The sequence below is a fragment of the Cucumis melo genome, chromosome 10 (genome assembly GCF_025177605.1).
Source record: "Cucumis melo cultivar AY chromosome 10, USDA_Cmelo_AY_1.0, whole genome shotgun sequence".
In the NCBI taxonomy this organism is placed as follows: domain Eukaryota; kingdom Viridiplantae; phylum Streptophyta; class Magnoliopsida; order Cucurbitales; family Cucurbitaceae; genus Cucumis; species Cucumis melo.
This window is the reverse complement of record NC_066866.1, coordinates 5146071-5170145: the sequence shown is the minus strand read 5'-3', so window position 1 is coordinate 5170145 and position 24075 is coordinate 5146071. Positions and strand designations below refer to the sequence as shown.

Here is a 24075-nt window from a genome sequence, read left to right as displayed (position 1 = left end):
ACTATGTGGCGCCCATTATTAAACGGCGTCGTTTCGTCCTTGATTTCCGCTTTCTCTTCCCTTACTGCCCGCTTTTTTTCTTTTTTCTTTTTTATTTTTTGTTGGTCAAAGTAATAAGAAAATTAGAGGATTTTTATTGGGTAGAAAAATGACGGTTTTGCCACTGTGATAGTCATAATTGTTAATTTATGACAATTCAAATTTTCACGCTACCGCACGTTTTTGTTTCTATGTCGCACTCTCTTATTGTTCCCCCGATTCAAATCGTTCACTATTTCCCCCAATTTTTTGTTTTGTTTTTTTTTTTCCCTTAATTTATATCCCTTTGTTAAAATATTATTTTTGTTTATATTTTAAATCACTTCGATTTAAAATTTATTACAGGTATAATTTTAAAGTTGAACCAACTTTAATGTTATCTTTTACATTTAAAAATAATAATAATAATATTGTTTTTGCAACGCTTCAATTCAATATTTGGAATTTGGATTCAACAAATATTTTTTTGAATCTCCTATGACTTGATTATGTCGTTCTTGCTTGTCTTTAAGACTTGTAATAGTGAAAATTGTCTCCGCATACTAACATGGGCCATTTCAGTATGTTTTGTCCTTATTTAGATGGATAATGTGAATTAAATAAATACACTTAACTTTAAAGTTTCTATGATTGAGTAAGTAAAAATCAGAGTTATCTTGTTGATATAGGTAATGACTTTCAATTCTTTAAATATTTTTAAGTATAATTTCACGTCCTTAAGATTTCACTAATTCAAATGTGATATCGGTTTATCCCTGTGCCTCGACTTTCACTATTTTCTAAGTGGTTAGTCTCCAAATGACATTCTAACCATAATTGAACGTGCATTTTATTGGTAGAGGTAAACTTTCAATTTTTTAAGTCTTTCCTGACCATAATTTAATGTCCTCAGGATTTCACTCACAAATATGCAAAGTTAACGATTGACTCTCCATTAGAATTTTAACAAGGTCCACAAGTTACCTTAGGATTATCTTACATGAGATTAGAGGTACTTCGACTCTAACCCAGCTTTTGGACCAAAGACATCGACAATGCGCAAAAGAAATTCTAAATAAACTACCACTCTTAACGTGTTGTATAATGAAATAAGGTCGTCTTTCACACTATTTTCAAACACTAAGACTAATAACATTGACATTTGAAATCAAGATTATCCACATAAAAAAACTTTAAGATAAAAATACAAACTTTCGTATTTTCGAAGAAAGTAAAAATGTTATTGCACTATTTTGAATATCATTCAACTATACTTATATGCATGAAAATAAAATATACACTATGTTGGTAAAATAACTTCATATCTAATATTATTCTAAAATATTTCACAATACAATACTATACATAGAGTATGTTTGGAACAAGGATTATCATAAAACTATAATAACAGCTTCTCGCTACAATAAATAATTACTGTTTTTGTCCTTTTCAATTAACTGCAATTAATATTATCTTAAAAACACAAATTTTCATGTTATTTTTTGGTTAAGACTAAAACTGTTGCAGAGATAATACATTCGTTATTGTCAGAAAATAAAAAAATAAAAGACAATACTTCCCTTAAAGTTAAACTAATACGATTTTTCATAATTTATTGTGCGACAATAATTCATCAACAAATAATTATCTAGAAGTGATTAAAAAAAAAAAACAGATCATTTGACTTGTAACATGAAACATAAATTAAGAAATTGTAAATTTACAATAAACAAAGGATAACTTCAATTATTCTGCCCTAAAACTCAATCTAATGATCAAAACTCAATCCAATGATCAATTAAATATTTTTAAAATATATAGTCAAATGCCTTAAAATAATTTAAATATTTATGGATTAAATCACGAATTTTTTTAGTCTGCATAATTTAAACTCAATACCTAAAGATTTTAAAAGTTTAGTATATATGATCTTTTTAAAAAACTCAATTGATTTGGTCAAATCTCATTACGAGTTTCATTGATCACTATCAACCCTTTTATCTCATGTAATGCAAGGTTTAACTAACACAAATTTGAAAAATTACTAATACAAAGGTTAAATCATCCTCAAATTATCGAAGTTAAGTAAAATCAATGCTAAAACCATAGGTATGTATTTGATAATTTATACTAAAATGACGAACATCCCATTTTTTTTAGAACTACAATCCGAATATATTCATATTTTATGAGGACACGTGTAAGAACAATCTAGGAGATGTTCGGAGAAAATAGTAGAAATGTTTAGTTGTGGGGTATAGGTAAAAAATAAATAAGGCGATGGGTCAGAGTGGATTTAAAAGATATTTGAGACTAATCAACAAACGAAACTAACTCCAACCTACTCCAGTTGTCTCTCTCCACAAATATTCATTTGTTTTATTTTCGAAGTTATAGTTACAAATTCATCACCCTTATACGAAATGGTAATATTTTTCATAAAAACAAAAAGAACTAATACGTACCGATGTTCATCTGGATGGTTAGATTTAAAAAGCTCACGTTTGTGTTTGTCTGTTTCTTCCAACTCCAAAATTGCACATTTAATCTTTTTAAGCTTAACTTTTTTGCTACAAAGTCTATTAATAAAAAATTATTGAAATATTTATAAGTATACCAAAAAATTTCAAATTTCATATTTCGATTCTATCAATATCTATCATTGATAGTTTTAAAATATTGTTATATTTTACAATGTTTTGGTTCATTTTTCTATATATGAAAATGTCGCCTAATCAACCATATACAAGGGAAAAAATACCAATGTATAAATATACGTACAATACAAATTTATATCTAATACAATACCTAATATTTTAAAACCTTGAATTCAGACAAAATTTTTAAAAATTAAAAAAATTTAAGAATATATTATATATTAATAAAAAGAAGGAATTTATTATCCGGCGTTGGACCAACATCCTTTTGTTTCAGATCAGTCAACTCCATCCACCCAAGGACACAAATAGTAATTATAAAAGGTACCAATGGGCAAATTCGTCAATATTTTTAAACTTTCCTCCAACACATAAAAAAAATAAAAAATTTAAATTGGGGAGAAGAAATTAAATACGAATCAAATTCAAATTCACACACACACACACATATATAATTATTTGTTTTTTTTTTTTTTTTTAAAAATGTAAAATTTTATGTGTGTGTCTGTGAAGCAGAGGAAAATAACAAAGCAAAGCAAGGCAAAAAAGCTGCACCATCTCTACACGCTTTGGATTTTCTTTTCCATTTTTCTGTTCAACTTTCTCTCAATCCAAACAAACCTCCCTCCATTTCCATCTCCTCCATCTCCATCTCCATCTCAATCCCAACCCTCTTTTCGTTGCCTTTTCCTCCTCCACAAACCCTACCATGTTTCTGCCTATGACTTCTTCTACGTCTCCCTGAAAACTGAAACCCCCCCCCCCCCTCCCCATTGGAACAACCGATCTCTCTCAACTCACCCAACTCTTCCATCTCCCTGCATCGGATTTTCCCACCTTCTCTTCTTTCAATTCTCAATTCTTTCATGCTCTGAGCAGATTTATCCTTTCTTACTTCCGGGTACTCGATCTTCTCTTCAATCTGCTCGGAGCTGTTTTCATTTCTTGAAGAGGTAAGATGATGACTTTTTAGATTTAATGCATTTGTATTCACTTTACCTTGGTGGGTTTTTCTTTTCAGGTAATAAATCAAATGGGTTTTTGTTGATGTGCTGTTGTTACTCTTTCCTGACTGTTGAAGCTTGGTTGGACTTATTTTTTTTTTTTTTTTGTTTTCAGATTTTGAATTTGATGTCATTAGTTGTTTATTGAGCTTCACTTTTCACTTTTTGGAAAATTCCTTTAGCTTCCAATGGGTGGATTTAACTGAAAGATCTATCGAAGAAGCAGTTCTAACTGTGATCGGTAGTTACCTTTTAAGGAATTTAAGCTTACAGATCGAGGAGTTTTAATTTCAGAGTTCCCGGGTTAAAACAGAGTCTTTCTGTCTATACAATTGATTTGAAACAACTCTATTTCTTTCTCTGTTAGCTTAGGATATTTCAGAATTGAGGCAACCTTTGGGTGTTAACCTGTCAATGGTGACCTACTAACCAGGATCAGTCGATACTGCATCTTAATCTTAGAGATGGTCCCCTCCATTTTGTTCGTCAGATGGGTGTTCACGTGGGACCTTATTAAAGTTTGATTAGAATTATTAGTTTTTTTCTTTCTTTCTGAAAAGTGATCTTTTTTTATCTCAATATTGATAGCCATAGCCATAGCGATCCCACCTGCCAATGCTCAGTCTGCCATTATGCATAAATTTTCAGGAAGATGTCTCGGAAATCCCAGGTGATGGTTTCATTGCAGTCCACCAAATCCATGCCAGTTAATTCTCGGTTCATGATTCCACAAGCTGCTGAAAATTTGGAAGATCCTTACAGTCGGAATGTGAAAAACATGGAAGCTAATTCGATAGTTGATGGTGAAAATGGAACTGTTGGAGATGATGCCGTCAATCGACTTCAATACGGTATGAACAATATTGATGAGCTGAATGAGGACTCACCATATAATTGTAATACTACATCAGTGGAAGAAAGACCCACCATGGATGATGGAGAAGATGGTTTTATGCCTTTACCTTCACCTTCAGTGTCGGCTTCACATAGTGAACGCAGGTGGGGTGACACATCCTCCTACACGCCAAGGAAGGTATTTTGGGTCATATATTGACGCTTGAATTTCTTATTAAAAGATAATCACAGTATAATGGTAGCTGAGGTTTTATGTTTAGTTCACCATTACTCAAACGATACCTTCTAGTTTCTACCACTTCATCCCGTAACAATCTTGCTCATTTGTACTTAAGTTAAAATTCACTCTCTTGCTCATTTTTACTTAAGTTAAAATTCATTCTTTCTTCTTCTTCTGATGGCATTTTCCCCCTTCCTTTCCTTTTTAATTTGTTATATAAAAGAAAATGTACCCTAGTCGGTTTTTCCATTTGAAACATTTGGCCCTCTATTGTAATAACTTGAGGTTATAAGGTCCGAGGTTGAGATTTGATTTGTCCAATATATGTCTGGATTCTACTAATGAATGCGCTATTTTTTTAGGTCGTGGACTAATGATTTGTAAAAATTGGTGGTGGGTTTCTTATTGCTTAGCTGTATTAATGTCACTCATGTTAGAATAATAAATGCATTATCTATCAAGAAAATGATAATGACACCGTGTCGCTCAAGATATGAGCTTTGCAGAGTCATTTACTTGCTATCTCCAATCAACTCGTGTTTTTCACTTGTCTATCTTTTTCATGATGAATGATCATAATATATGTTCGGGTTTTAACTTATTCAGCCAAAAGTGAGTATATTGTAGTAATAGGGGTGTACTACCTTTGTTAAGGTTGGAGGTTCAAATTCCCATACCCCAGTTTGTTGTAGTTAAAAAAAAAAGTCAAGAACTCTTTGGTACAATAGAAGAGTAGTAATCCTTATTAAAACGGGTGCAATTGTCCGAAGGTAGGATGCGTGCCATCTAGGAATCACTTGCTTGGTAGTGGTCGTATAATTTCAGTGTGCACAATGCTAAATCATTGTTCTTGCAAGTAATTGTGTCCATTTATCATCTCTTCACCCTTGACTTTAGGCTGTTTTTGGGTTTCTTCGCATAATATTCGTCCTGTTTCTCATAAGAAAATCTGTGTCCAGCTACCTTCTAAATTATTTTTCAAGCGGAACTAGAGATTCTGTAAATTTAAATCTTTAAATTTATATAATTTTTTTCGTTTAGACATTTATTTATGTTTTTGGATCTTCTCCTGTCGTCCCTTGTTGCTGTGTATCAATTTGCTCTTGGAGAAGATAATATCAAATAGAAACGGGTTTCATATTCTTCATGCCTTTTTGGATTTTGTTCTTCTGAACCTATTGAACTGCATCTTCATGATGAGCCTATTATTGTTACCTACCTGTGTCAATTACAGATGGTCCCCTTGCCCATACAACGAAGTTGTTTTGACCAATAACAATTACATGGCTGTGTATCTTGTCCCTTCTTTGATGTTTTACCGACCCTTGTCAAGTTCCAATTTAGGCATCTCTTTTTGATAATGCACTTAAAGGGTTCATCCGTATTTGGCAGCTCAGGCATTATTACTTTCTGTTTTCTCTATGCATCTCATATAACTTGCATTTTCATTGTGTTTCTAGCATTTTTTGTCATAAATTTGGAATGGATGTGTTCAAGAAGAAAAAAAAACCCACTTGTGTATATGATCTTGTATAGACCGTTTTTTCTAAGCTATTGTGAACTACCGAGTTCCTCAGTTAATCATAATCTTGTGAACTAAAATTGTATTCGGTCGACCCTTCTAATTGAAATATCTAGTGTTTGATTTTAAGATATTGCTCAATTTTCTATTTCAGATACTTCAGTCTTGGTTTAAACTTCCAAATGGGAATTGGGATCTTGTAAAGATACTATCAACGGGAGGAACAGAGTCAGTAGTTTCACTGACTGATGGAAAGGTGGCAAATTGAAATCTGTAAGAAGCTTAGCTGTGTAAAGGTTATCGATATTTGATTGCGTATATCATATGGATGGTTTCAGGTGTTAAAGGTGAAAGCTGAAAATTTGATTCCAGCTAATCCGGATATTCTTGATGGCGTTGATGATCTTATGCAACTTAGCTATTTAAATGAGCCTTCAGTATTATATGATCTTGAGTACAGATATAATCAAGATGTTATATATGTGAGTGTCACAAAATTTGTTATACAGTAGTCAGTCAAGGGTCTGCTTAGAAACATTTCTCTTGGTAATGACAATGGGTATGATTTTGGGAATTTCAGACAAAAGCAGGGCCAGTTCTGGTTGCCATCAATCCTTTTAAGAAAGTTGATTTGTATGGAAACGATTACATTGATGCATACAAGCGCAAAACAATCGAGAGCCCACATGTATATGCCATTACTGATACAGCCATAAGAGAGATGATTCGAGGTTTTTCCTGATGCAATTGACATTTTATTAGATTCAATTTCTGCTTAGGCTTTTATTTTGTCTGCTTACCGACCTTTTTTTTCCAATTTCAGATGAAGTAAATCAATCAATTATAATAAGGTAATGCTGGTGCCTGTTTTACACGTTTGTACAGTTCTTTTATTTATTTTTTAATTCATCGCTGTTCTCTCCATGTTTTACTTTTTTATTCATGCGTACTTGCATAGCATTCATCTAAAAGAGCAAGGGAAGTTATATGTTGTAGGGATAGTTGCAAATATAACAATTAGATTTAAAATAATTAAGTATATAGCAATATTTTTAAAAAAATGCTAATATAGTAAAATTTGTCAAATTCTATAAAAATGATAGGAGTCTATCACTGATAGACCATATAAACCACGTAGCAAATATTGGTCATCACTGATAAATCATAATTGCTATATTTGCAATTTTTTAAAAATGTTGCTATATACTTAATAATTATTCTTAAAATTGCTTTACATTATAATTACCCTATGTTTTATTATTATTCTAGCTGTAGGTTATAGTATTGCTAAGGACCCAATGAATTGAATTTCTATTATACACCAGCATGGGTTGACCTAGTAGTAAATAGGAGACATAACTTTGATAAAGGGCTAAGTGGTCATTGGTTCGGTCTATGGTCACCGTTTACCTAAGATTTAGTATCTTACAAGTTTTCTTGACACCCAAGTGTTGTAAGGTTTGGCGGATTGTCTGTGAGATTAGTTGAGGTGTGCATACGTTGTCTTGGACACTCACGGATATAAAAAATAATTCCTATTATAATGATATTCAATAAAAGACCTGAGACTCACCCTTTAGTTATTCAGATAAATGACATAAGACAGCATACTACCAACCATGTTGTGTGTCTCTTAGTGCTACTGGTAGCTTGGTATTCATGTTTTCCATATAACTATTAGTTTGAATAATAAATAACACGCTGGTGTTGTGAATAGCATGAAGGCAATTTTATATTCTCCTTATCATTCATGTCCGTTTAATGCCTTCATATTCAGCGGTGAAAGTGGAGCTGGGAAAACTGAAACAGCAAAGATAGCAATGCAATATTTGGCTGCTCTTGGTGGTGGAAGTGGAATAGAATATGAGATATTGAAGACCAATCCTATCCTAGAAGCTTTTGGGAATGCAAAAACATTGAGAAATGATAACTCAAGCCGTTTCGTAAGATCCTAAATCATTAATTTCATTTACGTTGCTGTGTTGTAATAAAATGGCTTTCTACTTAGAATCCAAAGCCCATTTTAAGTTGAATTTAACTTTTGCAGGGAAAGTTGATAGAAATCCATTTTAGTGAAACTGGGAAAATATCTGGTGCAAATATTCAAACTTGTAAGCTTTCCTGTAATTTGGACTCTGCATTGGTTTTCAATGGATATTTTTTTTTGAGATGGTAAAATCTGACTTTGATTGTGCTGCTCTTGATGAACCCCGACAGTTTTGCTTGAAAAGGTAAATATACAACTACCCTTTAAATGTGCCTGAATTGATTCTTTATTTTCTAACAAAAAATGAAAAACTACTAGTGAATGATATATTTCTCCTACAGTCTAGAGTTGTCCAATGCACAGAGGGAGAAAGGTCATATCATATCTTTTATCAACTTTGCAGTGGGGCTTCGCCTGCACTTAAAGGTAATCCATCTCTTCCAATTTGCAGTTATTTGTAGGCATCGGTGGATTTAGCATATGCTTGGGGCTCGAGTCTCCCTCAACTTTATTCTCTTTATATTATATATATATATATATATATATAAAACAGAAATAATTCCAATTCCAGAAGTTAGCCTAGTGGTAAAACTGTCTCCCAATCCCCTTTGGACTCAGGTTCAAACCCCATTCCTTGCATGTTTTTTTCCAGATTATTTTTAGTAATCTACAAAGGCTCCCGACAATAAAATTTCTAGATCCACCACTGTTTGTAGGCAATATTTTGGCTTGATATGGGGCTGTGCTTTTATATCTAAAGCAATTGAAGCCTTCTAAGATAATATATTAAATTTATCCTTACTCACTAGCTTAGGCTTTTGGGTAAATTGATGATCTAACACCTTTTTTGGGAGTAACGATTGAAGCTAATTTGATAATAATTTTTCCTTTACTCATTATCTAATAGCTTACACATCGTGAATGCTAACTGATTGAGTTGGATCTCTTGTTTTCTTTGTTTCTTTTAAGTGATTTTTATCTTGAGTTGCATGTACAAACTAACATTTAGAGTGTTGTTATTTGGAGTGTTTTTTGTGCTCTCTTTGTCCCAGTTAGCAAGGTGACTCCCTTTTATCAAATAAACCCTCTTCCACAAAGAAGCTCCTATAGCACTTTTCAATAGCCTTACAGGTGCCAGCTGGAGCTCTAAAGATAGAGAAGAAATAGACCGGCTTACTTGAAAGAACGCTTTGAGAAGTCTCTCAACAAGTGGAATCTAGAATGATTTATTTTTAGGCTTCCCACCATTCGTAACACCCAAAAGAAAAAAGAAGACAATTAACCTTACAACTGAGCAGCTTAGCCATGTCAAAGACCTCATCTTTATCAATGTTCAAGTAAACATTGGAGGATTTCTGCAAATTAACAGTCAAACAAGACGCTACCTAAAAAAACTTTAAAAATCCAATGCCAATTTTCGAACATTTGCTTGTTCCCTTCACATCTCTGATTATTTTCTAGGCTTTCTACTAATTTCTCCGTGCCACGATTGCTCATTTCTGATATTTACTCCAGTGTATGGTTTGCACAAAAGATCTAATCTTTATTGTGTGGCAGATAATTTCGTTGGGCACTGAAAAAGTAGTTAGGTTCTCTTGTCCTCGTTTGAATTCTTGAAGTTCTCTCATCTACTTGTAATTATTAACTGTCGTTCCTCATTGTTATATGGATTGATAGAAAGCACCACCGTGGGCTTAATAGTTAACTGTAAACTCACCCTAAGTACAGTATGGATTGTGCCCCTTATTTGAGGTAGACATCTTATTCCCATTTATGCGCACCATCTCACCTATGTTTAATTTTGATGTGCAGAGAAGTTAAACTTGAGAAGAGCGGAAGAGTACAAATATCTCTGCCAAAGCAGTTGTTTTTCAATAAGTAGAGTAAATGATGCTGAGGAGTTTCGCGTAGTCAGGGTAATTTCTCTAAATTTTTAATCAACTCAATACTGACGAGCTATCTGTTTTGATCCATTCTATTCAGTGTTTATGTGTTTGAAGTCGAACTTTGCTGTAATGCTGCCTGTCATTACTTCTCAGGAAGCACTGGATGTTGTCCATATCAGCAAAGAAGATCAGAACAGTGTATTTGCAATGCTTGCTGCTGTTCTATGGCTGGGAAATGTTTCCTTTAGTGTTATAGACAATGAGAATCATGTGGAGCCTGTGGAAGATGAAGGTTAGAAACTTGGAATTTCTAAATGTAAAATACTTTTTTTATGTTGTAGCATGGATTTGAACAGGAAAGATAACTTTCTTCAGCCTTTCTGTCAATTTATATTCTTATCTAAGGACTTTCCGTGGTTTCTTTAAATTATCAAGAAATTAATATTGTCAGTCATAATTAGGGATGTGATAGACCCCCAATTAGATTTGTTTACAGCAGAAGGAAAAGTTAGTTATACCAGCTGGAGTTTGTTACGTTAGTTTGTTATATTAGTTTGTTATATTAGTTGTAATAACACTCACATGTGAGTTAGTTAGAGGCTGGCAAGATTGTAAGAAGATTTACTGTAATTTCTTAAAAGAGAGAAAGGCAGTAGAGAGAGAAAGGAATTGAGTTTCCACTCAATTCCAGAATGTACCCCTTATCAGAATCTAAATAGAAGAGGAAATTCATACCAAAAGGTGGTGTTCCATCAGGATGGTTTTGTTGCTTATGAATAACCGTGTGAAATAACCTATAAAAGAGTTAAAGTGTCAGATAAACCTAACTGAACAAATGGTAATGCAATTTGAATGGTTATCATTGTGTCTAAGGGTTTAGGAAGGACGAGAGCAATTTTCCCTTATTCATTCTACTACAATTTAGCTTCTCATCTTTGACGCTGAAAAAGGCATGATAGAAGTTATGGTTAGTGTCATGAAGAATCAACAGATACCTACCTGTACGTAGATAAAAGTGATATTTTCACGAGGAAGCCCTTGTAGGCCTTTAACAAAGAAGTAATTGTAATTCCCATCCTAGGGATAACAATTTCTAGAACTATTTCTATAACTTTCTTTATTCTTTGTTTCTTCTATTCATAGTGATTTATATTTTAAAATATCATCAATGTACTTGTAATTACATTATTTACTTGCATGACAATCTAAGTAACTATTTATTTGGTTTATTTTTAATCATTCATGATCTGTTGAAACATATTTCTTGAGCTTTATGTTTATTGGATAACCGTTTTCAGGTTTACAGACTGTTGCTAAGCTGATTGAGTGTGAGATTGAGGAGCTTAAACTAGCTTTATCAACTCGAAAAATGAGAGTTGGGAATGACAGCATTGTCCAAAAGCTTACCTTATCTCAGGCAAGAAACTTGTTCCGGAAAACCTTTTACTTTTTGTGTATAAAGGAGAAACTGATTCAGGTTAAGAAAAAAGAAAAAGACAAGAAACTAATTCCCACCAGCAAACGACATGATTGCTCACCTTTAGATTATGTTTAAGCAATGACTTAATAACAATTGATGACAAGTTTGAGCTTGAATTTAATAGTTATTGGAGCTCCAAACTGCGAATAGAACTCTCTTCCGTTAAATTCTTCTGTCCCCAAAGTTTTTTGTCCGAAACAATTGTTAGATCTACGTGAAAGATGAGTGATTTTGGTGGAAAAGTTATACCAGAAAATTTTGATGGGAGTAGAATGTGTCGACTATTCAGGCCCAAATCTGTTGAGGGCCATACTACACGCAGGGTTCTGCAATTAAAAACAGAATCAGTTTTTGTTCTCTTGTTTCTTGTATTGTTTTTAATTTTATCTTGGCTTTGGTTTCATCAGCATGCACTCACATTTGGATTTACGCTTTGTTAGTCTTGCATTGTTATACATTTGTATCATAAGATGTGGATTGGGGATCAAAATAGAGTTTGAACCTTATTAAATAATTTATACGTAGTTATATCATATTGTTGTTCCAAACATCTGACATATTATGGAAGATAACTTCTATGAGTTTATCGTTGTGTGAACTCCAACATCAGATTTCATTTTTCTGTCTGCAGGCAATTGACACAAGAGATGCTTTGGCAAAGTCAATTTACGCTTGTTTGTTTGAGTGGTTGGTCGAACAAATTAACAAATCTCTTGCTGTAGGCAAACGACGCACTGGCAGATCCATAAGCATTCTTGATATCTATGGCTTTGAATCATTTGATGTAAGCCTCATTTAAGCTCTTAATCTCTCTCTTTCTCTAGTTGCTACTCATTTAACGTGTATTGTATGTGATATGAATCTTTATCCTAATATGTTTTCCCTCTCTGTTCCTTCATTTTGTAGAGGAATAGTTTTGAACAGTTCTGTATTAACTATGCAAATGAGAGACTACAGCAGCATTTCAATCGTCATTTATTTAAGCTAGAGCAGGAGGTAACTGTCTCGTTGATTATGCACTAATTAAGCTGAAATTATTTCAAGCTATTACTTTCAGTTTTCATTGAAATGCAACAGTCGTTTCTCCTCTTCTTGTTCCTAATTCAGAAATTACTGAGGGTCTACGAATATTTCATTGTTTTGGTGTAATATGGGAAAAATCTCATAGCATACACATGGTTCATGAAAAAGTATTTGGACCATATTTATTAAAATGGCCTAATGGTAGAAATGGAATACAAAACTAGAAGTTACCAAATTATGAAATTGTGGACCCTTACCTTGGAATAGGTCATAAAAGAGCAAGGTGTAACCTGTATTTTCTCCAGCGTTAAGCTGGCTTATAGAGAGGGAAAGGAACAATAACTATATTTTCGTCTCATTTCTCATGCTTGACATTGAAGTTTATGTATTTCAGGAATACATTCAAGATGGCATCGATTGGGCAAAAGTTGATTTTGACGACAATCAAGATTGTCTCAGTCTGTTTGAAAAGGTTTAGAGCTTTTAATTCGTTGACTTGATTCTTTGCTACCATCTCTTGGTCCTTTAGTATTTATGATGATTTTCTTTTCATCTTCCAATCTTTCTATTACTTGTACTTACCCATTTTTTTCACCTTTTGGTTTATATTCTATAACACGAGTTCATTGGTTTTTGTTTGTTGTGTTTTGAAGCACGGTTAATTTAAATGAGCGTACTATATCTGTTTATAAATGAAGTTGTGAAGCTGCTTCTCGTCAATACAAATACCGGGAAGGGTAAAAGGAGAAATATATCTCAACAGTTGGTTAGTGGTAATGGGATGCATACATTTTTTAGGGGGCAAGTGTGAGAGGGGATCTTTAGGTTTCTTATTAGAAAATAGTGGGTCGGGAGAGATTACCATTCCTTCTTGAATTGGCTTTCTTTTTAGAAAATAGTGGGTGGGAGAGAGATTAGCATTCCCCCTTGAATTGGCTTTCTTATTAGAAAATAGTCGATAGGGAGAGATTACCATTCTCTCTTAAGTTGGCTAGAAGCTCATATGCCTTTTGGTTTTTTTTTCTTTTGAATATCAACAGGATAGTGAGGGAAATACCTTACGTAATTCCATGCCACTAATTTGTGTTCTACTTTTGACTGCTCTTGTTTATCCTTTCATATCTTTCACTGAATGTTGGGTTTTTAATTATAAAAACTTATATATGCCATTTAGGGTTTCCCATGTAAATTCTCAGACAAAGTCATATGCTGAATTGCCCTAAATCTTCGTAACTATTAAGTTACCGGTGTTTAATATAGTCTGTCTGATTAGTAGGTTATAACAACTGCTGATGTTTGTTCTGAGTTATAAGTTTGGACTACTCAGATTTTAGTGATTTTTCATTAGTGGAATGTGTTTGTGATGCTTTTCCTTATGTATTTTTGTAATTTCTGCGCAGAAACCTTTGGGATTGTTGTCCCTGTTAGACGAGGAGTCTACTTTTCCAAATGGCACAGATCTGACCTTCGCGAACAAGCTTAAGCAGCATTTGGGTCCTAATTCATCTTTTAGAGGAGAACGAGGGAAAGCCTTCACTGTCGGTCATTATGCAGGAGAGGTATTTACATGGCATCGGCAGCTAATAGTTATTTGTTTTCTACTCCTACTGCAGTTGCTTTTTAATTTTAATTATTTATGCAAACTTTCATCACTTGATACAATGAGGATTGTTGCTACTCATTGGCCCCTGACTTGATTCGATCAACTGTTTCTAATTTTTTTTTCACATTTCTGTGATGGATTTATTACATGAAGCTGTTAAATTGATAAAATGTTTAGGAAAATATCACTGCCTGAAGCAAAGAATATATGACAAGTTGTTGGTAGTCATTGGTGAAATTTCTCTTCCTCAGTTCATTTTTACCTGACTTTTTGATACCTGCATTTGGGTCTTCATTCAGGTCACTTATGACACAACTGGTTTTCTGGAGAAAAACAGGGACTTGCTACATTTAGATTCTATTCAACTCCTATCCTCATGCTCATGCCATCTTCCTCAGATTTTTGCATCCAACATGCTAACTCAGTCGGAAAAGTCCATAGGTGGCACTTTACACAAGTCTGGTGGTGCAGAATCCCAAAAATTAAGTGTTGCAAGGAAGTTTAAGGTAATCTGTCTTTCACAATAAATTTATAACTCAATCGCATACTGTGGATGATATTTCCTGAACTAGTACTTATTTAGTTTGACTTATGCAATATCTATAAGTCATTTTGATGGAGGTAGGACTAGGGTAATTTAGGAAAATCCTTAGGTTAATCTCTTTTTCCTTCATTTGCGTATTAATCCCTTATAAATAGGGAGCCCCGCTCGTATATTTGACACAACTTGATACATAGTAAAGATTCAAGAGTTGATTCTCGGAGATCTCTCCTTTAGTCATTCTTAGGCTACACCACATTGTTATTCTCAAGAGTTTGTTCAAAATTATATCAACGATTGATTGAGAAGAAAAAAAAAAACAATAGCTCAAACTGGAGCGAGGATAGAGACATTTTTTGTTTGATTTCTTCAGTTGTTTTTAAGATTTTTTAAATCATTGCTACTTGCACTTCATGCATTTTGTAATATGACAGACATCCCAAGTGATAATTTATTTTATAAACAGTAAATTTCAAGATGGAGTAGGATACAGAAAATTGAGTGTGACCTTTTCTTAGGGCTAGGCTTGATTATATTTAGGCACCGAACTGTCATATATTAAACCTCTTGCTTTAACTAATAGATTTATATTTGTTTAGGGTCAATTATTCCAATTGATGCTCCGTCTTGAAAATACAACACCCCATTTCATCCGTTGTATCAAGCCCAACAACGTTCAATCTCCTAGATTGTATGAGCAAGGACTTGTATTACAACAGTTAAGATGTTGTGGGGTCCTAGAAGTGGTACGAATATCACGAGCTGGTTTTCCTACCCGGATGTCACATCAGAAATTTGCTAGAAGGTAGTGCTGGTTATTGCTTTTACACCATTATGTTTTTTAAAAATTTTCATTCTAACATCTGCTGATGTAAAATAACTTGCATATGGTTCTTGGTGTGTGGGACATCAGGTATGGTTTCCTTCTACAAGAAAGCATTGCATCACAGGATCCCCTTAGTGTCTCAGTCGCAATTCTTCATCAATTCAATATATTGCCTGAAATGTACCAAGTTGGCTATACAAAATTGTTTTTCCGAACTGGGCAGGTAAAGTTTTGTTGCTTATATTGTGCACTCACTATTTTCCTCGAGTTTCTGTAGGGTTAGAAATCAATGATAAAAAAGAACTTGAGAAACGAGTTAAATATGACCTATGTCTATATATTTTAATTGTCGAACTTTATTCTCTCCAATTGTGTGTGTATATTTTCTTTTTCTCATAGTAGCTTCCATATCATCACATAAAATACTGACTAGTGCTGCTAATCAAATTTGTTTGAAAAAAATGTGGCAGATTGGAGTGCTTGAAGATACGAGGAACCGCACGCTCCATGGGATTCTCTCTGTTCAAAGCTGTTACAGAGGGCACCTGGCTCGACGCCACCTTAAAGAGCTAAAGAGGGGGATTTCCGTACTTCAGTCATGTATTAACCTTCCTCGTCGACTTAGAACCAATCACTTTCTAGTTCTTGGGATTCAGAGTTTGAACTATTTTAATTTCTCATGCAGTTGCGCGTGGGCAGAAAGCAAGAAAAGAATATGCAATCTTGATACAAAGGCATAGGGCTGCTATTTCTATTCAAAAGTGTGTGAAAGCCAGAATTGCTAGTAAACATTTGAAGAATGTCTGTGATGCATCGCTTACGATACAATCAGGTTATAGTCTCTAGAGTTTACTAGATATTCTACTGGATTTGTTATTTTACAAGGAAGCATCTAACTAAAGACTACAGTTTATAGTCTCGAGAGTTTGTTACAGTTTCACTCTTAATCCAGTAGAATCTACACTTTCTTTGTGCACTTTTTGGTGTGAGTTCTGATTTCATTTACTAATTTGGTTTGATGTTTGATATATTTCAGTTATCCGTGGCTGGTTGGTGAGGAGATGCTCAGGAGATATTGGATTAATGAAACCTGGTGGCCTGACGGTAAACTTCTAGCATTTTGATTTTCATTTGTTCTCTTATTTTCATTTTTTCTTTCAATTTTTCTGGTTGCCTTAAACTTTAAAGATCCACACTGCTCCAATCTCAACGTTGTCCGATTTATGACTGACGATTAGCATTGAAGCTAATATTATTTTCTAGTATATTATCTAGTGACGAACTAAGAATGTTTATACGAAGGATCTCAATCTTAGATTTAGTTAATCAGCAATTAGCATAAGTGTAAAATTTGTAATTCTATTGACGTACAAGGAAAAACTGTGCCTTCTTTTATTCACGTTTCATTTGAAGAATACTATTTGTTAGAATTAGTACTTTTGGAAAAAATAAAATATAAGATTTTATTTCCTAAATATTTCCTAAATCTTTTCCTTTCTTATTCCTATTGTACTCTATTTATACTCCCTTTGTACCTATTGTTTTTGTTCATAAGAAAAATAATAAAAACTAAAGTATCGTGATTTTTCTCCCGGTTCTCGGGTTTCCACGTAAGTCTCGGGTTGTTGTTAATTGCTTTCAATATGGTATCAGAGCAAAGCAATAACGAAACCCTAGAAAATAACCTAGGAGAAACCCAGATCGAAACTGAACCCGTCGCCGCCGCCGCCGCCGCCGCCGCCGGAATCGCCGCCGCCGTGGACGCCGCCGTCGCCGCCGCCATGGAGAAACTGCTCCAGAACCTACAGAAACCGCCGATCTACCCAACGGGAGTGGTTCCGCAGCCGTACGCGCCGCCGTCTGACCAGAAGTTGATTCACGCGCCGCTCGTGTCCGGCGCGTGGGCCCACGCGCCGCCGCCGTTTCACGTCACCGCCCATCCCGTTCCCTTCTACGCACCGTCGGATGTCCAGCCGTCAAACCCTTCCGGCCATCCGCATCCTCATGCGCCGTCTACGAGCTCCGGACAGCATCCCTCAACCGTAAATTTGTCAAATCAGTACAGTAAGCAGCAGCTGTACGTTGACCCTTTACAGCAACCGCTGTTTTCTGGTAACGGAATTGATCAACCCCAAAACAGATCGGACATTGAAGCGGGCGAATCTTCAACGCATTCCAAACCAACCGAGTTGCCGATGTATTCCAAGAACCCGGTAACTTCGTTCCCTAATTCACAGTCAAATTATATAACTGGCTCTTTGGGTTCGTCTACAGGGAATTTTTCAGGCGAAAAATTAAATGGTCAAAATTATTTTTCTTGGTCCCAATCAATAAAGATGTTCCTCGAAGGTCGATACCAGTTCGGATTCTTAACTGGAGAGACTGTACGTCCTCCACCGGGAGACGCCTTGGAACGACTCTGGAAAGGAGAGGACTCATTTATTCGGTCCATGCTGATTAATAGTATGGAACCACAGATCGGCAAGCCTTTACTATATGCAGCCACAGCAAAAGATTTGTGGGATACAACTCAGACCCTTTACTCGAAACGACAGAATGCCTCTCGGTTATATACACTGCGAAAACAGGTCCATAATTGCAAACAAGGGACCTTGGACGTAACTACCTATTTTAACAAGCTCTCTCTCCTCTGGCAAGAGATGGATTTGTGCAGAGAGACAGTTTGGGACACACCAAATGACAGTACACAATATGCTAAACTTGAAGAGGCTGACCGTGTTTATGACTTCCTTGCAGGACTTAATCCCAAATTTGATAATGTTTGTGGTCGTATACTCGGACAAAGACCTCTTCCCTCCCTAATGGAAGTTTGTTTTGAAGTCCGCCTGGAAGAGGATCGCACTAATGCCATGGGTGTATTGACTACCCCTACCATTGACTCCGCAGCCTTTAGCGCTCGGTCCTCAAATCATGACAGTGACAAGAATAATGGGAAGTCAATTCCTGTGTGTGAGCACTGCAAGAAACAATGGCACACCAAGGATCAGTGTTGGAAACTCCACGGTCGTCCCCCAGGAGGTAAGAAACGGTCCTCCAACGAGAAACAGAACTCAGGACGTGCCTACATTAGTGAGACTACACCTGCTAGCACTTCTCAATCAACTGATCCTACTGTGAGCCAGACCAAGACTCCTACTCTGGGTGCCATTGCTCAGTCAGGTATGCCTCAGTCCCTTGGGCTTATTAGCGTTGATGGGAAGAATCCCTGGATCTTAGACTCGGGGGCTACAGATCACTTGACAGGTTCTTCAGAACACTTTATCTCATATGCCCCGTGTGCCGGTAATGAAAAAATCCGAATAGCCGATGGCTCTCTAGCTCCGATCGCTGGCAAAGGACAAATAGTTCCCTTTGACGGTTTTGCTCTCCAGAATGTTTTGCATGTCCCTAAACTGTCTTACAATTTGTTATCTATAAGCAAGATCACTCGTGAGTTGCATTGTAAAGCTATCTTCTTACCTGAATCGGTTTATTTTCAGGACATGAGCTCGGGGAGGACGATTGGCACTGCCCGGCATAGCAGGGGACTTTACATCCTTGATGATGATACCTCATGTAGTAGTTTGTCTAGGGTTAGTTTACTGTCATCCTACTTTAGCACTTCTGAACAAGACTGTATGTTGTGGCATTTTCGACTGGGCCACCCAAACTTTACATATATGCAACATTTATTTCCCCACCTTTTTTCTAAAGTTGATGTCTCTTCTCTATCTTGTGATGTGTGTATCCGGGCAAAACAACATCGAGTCTCTTTTCCCTCACAACCATATAAACCTACACAACCATTTAACCTCATCCATAGTGACGTTTGGGGTCCTTCCAAGGTCACCACCTCCTCGGGAAAGCGGTGGTTTGTAACTTTCATTGATGACCATACCCGTCTCACCTGGGTCTACCTTATCTCAGATAAATCCGAGGTTCCATCCATTTTCCAAAACTTCTATCATACTATCAAAACACAATTTCATACAAAAATTGCAATTCTTCGAAGTGATAATGGTCGGGAATTCCAAAACCATAACCTTAGTGAATTTCTAGCCTCCAAGGGGATTGTTCACCAAACCTCATGTGCCTACACTCCTCAACAAAATGGAGTGGCCGAACGAAAAAACCGACACCTTGTGGAAGTAGCCCGCTCACTTATGCTTTCCACTTCCCTTCCATCATATCTGTGGGGAGATGCTATTCTTACAGCTGCTCACTTAATCAATAGAATGCCTTCTCGTATCCTCCACCTTCAGACTCCCTTAGATTGTCTTAAGGAGTCTTACCCCTCTACTCGTCTTGTTTCTGAGGTTCCTCTTCGTGTGTTTGGGTGCACCGCCTATGTCCATAATTTCGGCCCTAATCAGACCAAATTTACCCCTCGGGCTCAGGCCTGTGTGTTTGTTGGGTATCCCCTTCACCAACACGGTTATAAATGTTTTCACCCGCCGTCTAGGAAATATTTTGTCACTATGGACGTTACTTTCTGTGAAAACCGACCATACTTTCCTGTTAGCCATCTTCAGGGGGAGAATGTGAGTGAAGAGTCTAACAACACCTTTGAATTTATTGAACCTACTCTTATTACCGTGTCTGACATTGATCCTCATCCCATAATCTTACCCACAAACCAAGTTCCCTGGAAAACATATTACAGGAGGAATCTCAGAAAGGAAGTTGGGTCCCCTACTAGTCAACCGCCGGCTCCAGTCCAAAATTTCGAACCTCCTCGAGACCAAGGTATGGAAAACCCTACAAAACCTTGTACTAATAATACAATGAGTGAGAATGACAAGTCTGATGTTGCTGTTCTTGAAAATATGGAAGAAAAGAACCGTGATGATGAGACTGAGGTGAGAATAGAAACCAGTAACGATGAAGCTGAACAGGGTCATACAAGAAAACTTGATGAGTATGATCCCTCTCTTGACATTCCAATTGCATTGAGAAAAGGTACCAGATCATGCACTAAACATCCCATTTGCAACTATGTTTCCTATGATAATCTCTCTCCACAGTTTAGAGCATTTACAGCAAACCTTGACTCTACCATAATACCGAAAAATATCTACACTGCTCTAGAGTGTCCTGAATGGAAGAATGCTGTTATGGAAGAGATGAAGGCTCTCGAAAAGAATAGAACTTGGGAGATCTGTGCTCTACCCAAGGGACATAAAACTGTAGGATGCAAATGGGTATTCTCTCTCAAATACAAAGCAGATGGTACGCTTGATAGACACAAGGCAAGGTTAGTTGCAAAGGGGTTCACTCAAACCTATGGTATTGACTATTCGGAAACTTTTTCTCCAGTTGCTAAATTGAATACTGTTAGAGTCCTGCTATCTGTTGCTGTGAACAAAGATTGGCCTCTATACCAGCTGGATGTTAAGAATGCTTTTTTGAATGGAGACCTTGTGGAGGAAGTCTACATGAGCCCCCCACCAGGATTTGAAGCCCAATTTGGTCAGGAGGTGTGTAAACTCCAAAAATCTCTATATGGTCTGAAACAGTCTCCGAGAGCATGGTTTGACAGATTCACTACCTTTGTCAAGTCCCAAGGGTACAGTCAAGGGCACTCTGACCATACTTTATTTACAAAGGCTTCCAAAACAGGAAAGATAGCTATTCTAATTGTTTATGTGGATGACATTGTTTTGACTGGAGATGATCAAACAGAAATCAGTCAACTAAAGCAGAGAATGGGTGATGAATTTGAAATCAAAGACTTGGGAAATCTGAAATATTTCCTTGGAATGGAGGTGGCTAGATCAAAAGAAGGTATTTCCGTGTCTCAGAGAAAATACACCCTTGATTTGCTAACCGAGACAGGTATGTTGGGATGTCGTCCTGCTGATACTCCTATTGAATTCAACTGTAAACTAGGAAACTCTGATGATCAAGTTCCAGTTGATAAAGAACAATATCAGCGCCTTGTAGGTAAATTAATTTACTTATCCCATACTCGTCCGGATATTTCCTTTGCTGTGAGTGTTGTCAGCCAGTTTATGCAGGCTCCCTATGAGAAACATATGGAAGCTGTTAACAGAATCCTGAGATACTTGAAAAATACACCTGGTAAAGGGTTGATGTTTAGAAAAACAAATAGAAAGACCATTGAGGCATATACTGACTCAGATTGGGCAGGATCTGTTATTGATAGAAAGTCTACATCCGGTTATTGTACCTTTGTTTGGGGCAATCTTGTAACTTGGAGGAGTAAGAAGCAAAGTGTTGTGGCCAGGAGCAGTGCTGAGGCTGAATACAGAGCTATGAGTCTGGGAATATGTGAGGAAATTTGGCTCCAGAAAGTCTTGTCAGATCTTCATCAGGAATGTGAGACACCATTGAAGCTTTTTTGTGATAATAAAGCCGCTATTAGTATTGCTAACAACCCAGTGCAACATGATAGAACTAAACATGTTGAGATTGATCGGCATTTCATCAAAGAAAGACTTGACAGTGGAAGCATATGCATTCCGTACATTCCTTCAAGCCAACAGATTGCTGATGTTCTTACCAAGGGGCTTCTCCGACCACACTTCGACCTTTGCGTTAGCAAGTTGGGACTCATTGATATTTACCTCCCAACTTGAGGGGGAGTGTTAGAATTAGTACTTTTGGAAAAAATAAAATATAAGATTTTATTTCCTAAATATTTCCTAAATCTTTTCCTTTCTTATTCCTATTGTACTCTATTTATACTCCCTTTGTACCTATTGTTTTTGTTCATAAGAAAAATAATAAAAACTAAAGTATCGTGATTTTTCTCCCGGTTCTCGGGTTTCCACGTAAGTCTCGGGTTGTTGTTAATTGCTTTCAATACTATTTAGTAGAACTTAGATCCTATTTATATGTTTTTTTATATGACTACTCATAATTTTGGATTTCCATCAGGCAAATGGGTCAGGTGAAGTGCTTGTTAAGTCATCATTCCTTTCAGAGTTGCAACGCCGTGTCCTGAAAGCAGAGGCAGCTTTGAGAGAGAAAGAAGAGGAAAATGACATCCTCCATCAGCGCCTCCAACAGTATGAGAACCGTTGGTCAGAGTATGAGCTGAAAATGAAGTCAATGGAAGAGGTATGGCAGAGACAAATGAGATCCCTGCAATCTAGCCTCTCCATTGCAAAGAAAAGCTTAGCAGTTGATGATTCAGAGAGAAATTCTGATGCATCAGTAAATGCAAGTGATGACAGAGGATACAGTTGGGAAGTGGGTAGCAACAACACAGCTAATGAAAGCAATGGAGTAAGACCAATGAATGCAGGTCTCAGCGTCATTAGCCGGTTGGCTGAAGAATTCGAACAAAGAAGTCAAGTCTTTGGTGATGATGCAAAGTTCTTGGTAGAGGTAAAATCCGGTCAAGTTGAGGCAAGTCTTGACCCAGATAGAGAACTAAGAAGGTTGAAACAAATGTTTGAAGCATGGAAGAAAGATTACGGGGGAAGGCTGCGTGAAACGAAAGTGATTTTGAATAAGCTTGGGAATGAAGGTGCCATGGATAGAGTGAAAAAGAAATGGTGGGGAAGGAGGAACAGCACAAGGTATAGTTAAAAACTGAAAAATGAAGTTATAGTAGAAATTACACTGTTTTTCTGTCTGAGAGGCTGGGGTCGGTTGGTAATTTTTGGGGAACTTGTAAATGACGGGTTTTTCCTATTCACTGGGTGAAAGAGGAAGAAAGGGTTTTCAAGTACAAAATTGGAGATAAAAAAAAAATATGTTTCTTCTGTTGTGCTCCTAATAGCTATTCACATTGTTCTTAGCAACCTTATAGTTGCAAAGGAGGAACCGATGCAAGAGTTCTGTTCTAATTTTTCCATTACAATTTTTTTGAGGGGCTTCAAGTGATTTAGTGCCATTGGAGCCCACTTTCTCTAATATGTATATCTTTTTCTACTACTTAACAATCTCTACATTAATAGATATAATATTGAGGTTTTCTCTTCTCCCACAATGTGTGTTTCTTTCAGCACATCTCATTGTCCATTGTTTACAAATTTGAAATGTGATCTTCAAGGCCTTGAATAAAGCAAAGATGGTTGTATTAGACAACAATTTTTGTTCAATGTAGATTGTTTCGTTCCTGGTCAAATAACTTATCAATGGACAACATTTAACAAAGTTATATTTTTATTATAAATCTTTTACAAAATTCAATTATTGGACTTAAACAATTACGTTTTATTTTACCTTTAAACCTTTCTGATCCAATAGCCTAATTTACCCTTGATTAGTTCAATTCATCAAATTATCTAATGGGCAATGAAGATGAACATAGCGTTGCTATTATTGATATGTGCGAGCATAACATTGTCATTATTGATATCTCCTTTGAAATTAGAGGTTCAAACCTTCATATCTCTTCCCGTACTAAAAATATTATTATATAAAAATTTCAATAATTAAAAGATAAAAGTCTATATAATTTATTTCTTTAATAATCTAAC

At 35.9% G+C, this 24075-nt stretch overlaps 1 protein-coding gene across 1 annotated transcript; it reads left to right on the top strand.

Moving 5' to 3' along the window:
- Window positions 1–3171: 3171 nt before the first annotated feature.
- Window positions 3172–23582, top strand: LOC103488774 (myosin-1). The gene is made up of 23 exons (XM_051091331.1): window positions 3172–3628; window positions 4328–4712; window positions 6431–6532; window positions 6615–6758; window positions 6857–7007; window positions 7100–7127; window positions 8054–8219; window positions 8324–8387; window positions 8582–8689; window positions 10076–10179; window positions 10303–10441; window positions 11448–11566; window positions 12261–12413; window positions 12536–12625; window positions 13047–13124; window positions 14053–14211; window positions 14555–14761; window positions 15396–15601; window positions 15710–15845; window positions 16093–16222; window positions 16308–16454; window positions 16659–16726; window positions 22523–23582. The coding sequence occupies exons 2-23, from the start codon at window positions 4332–4334 to the stop codon at window positions 23177–23179; spliced, it is 3537 nt and encodes a 1178-aa protein (XP_050947288.1). The 5' UTR covers window positions 3172–3628; window positions 4328–4331; the 3' UTR covers window positions 23180–23582.
- Window positions 23583–24075: the final 493 nt, after the last annotated feature.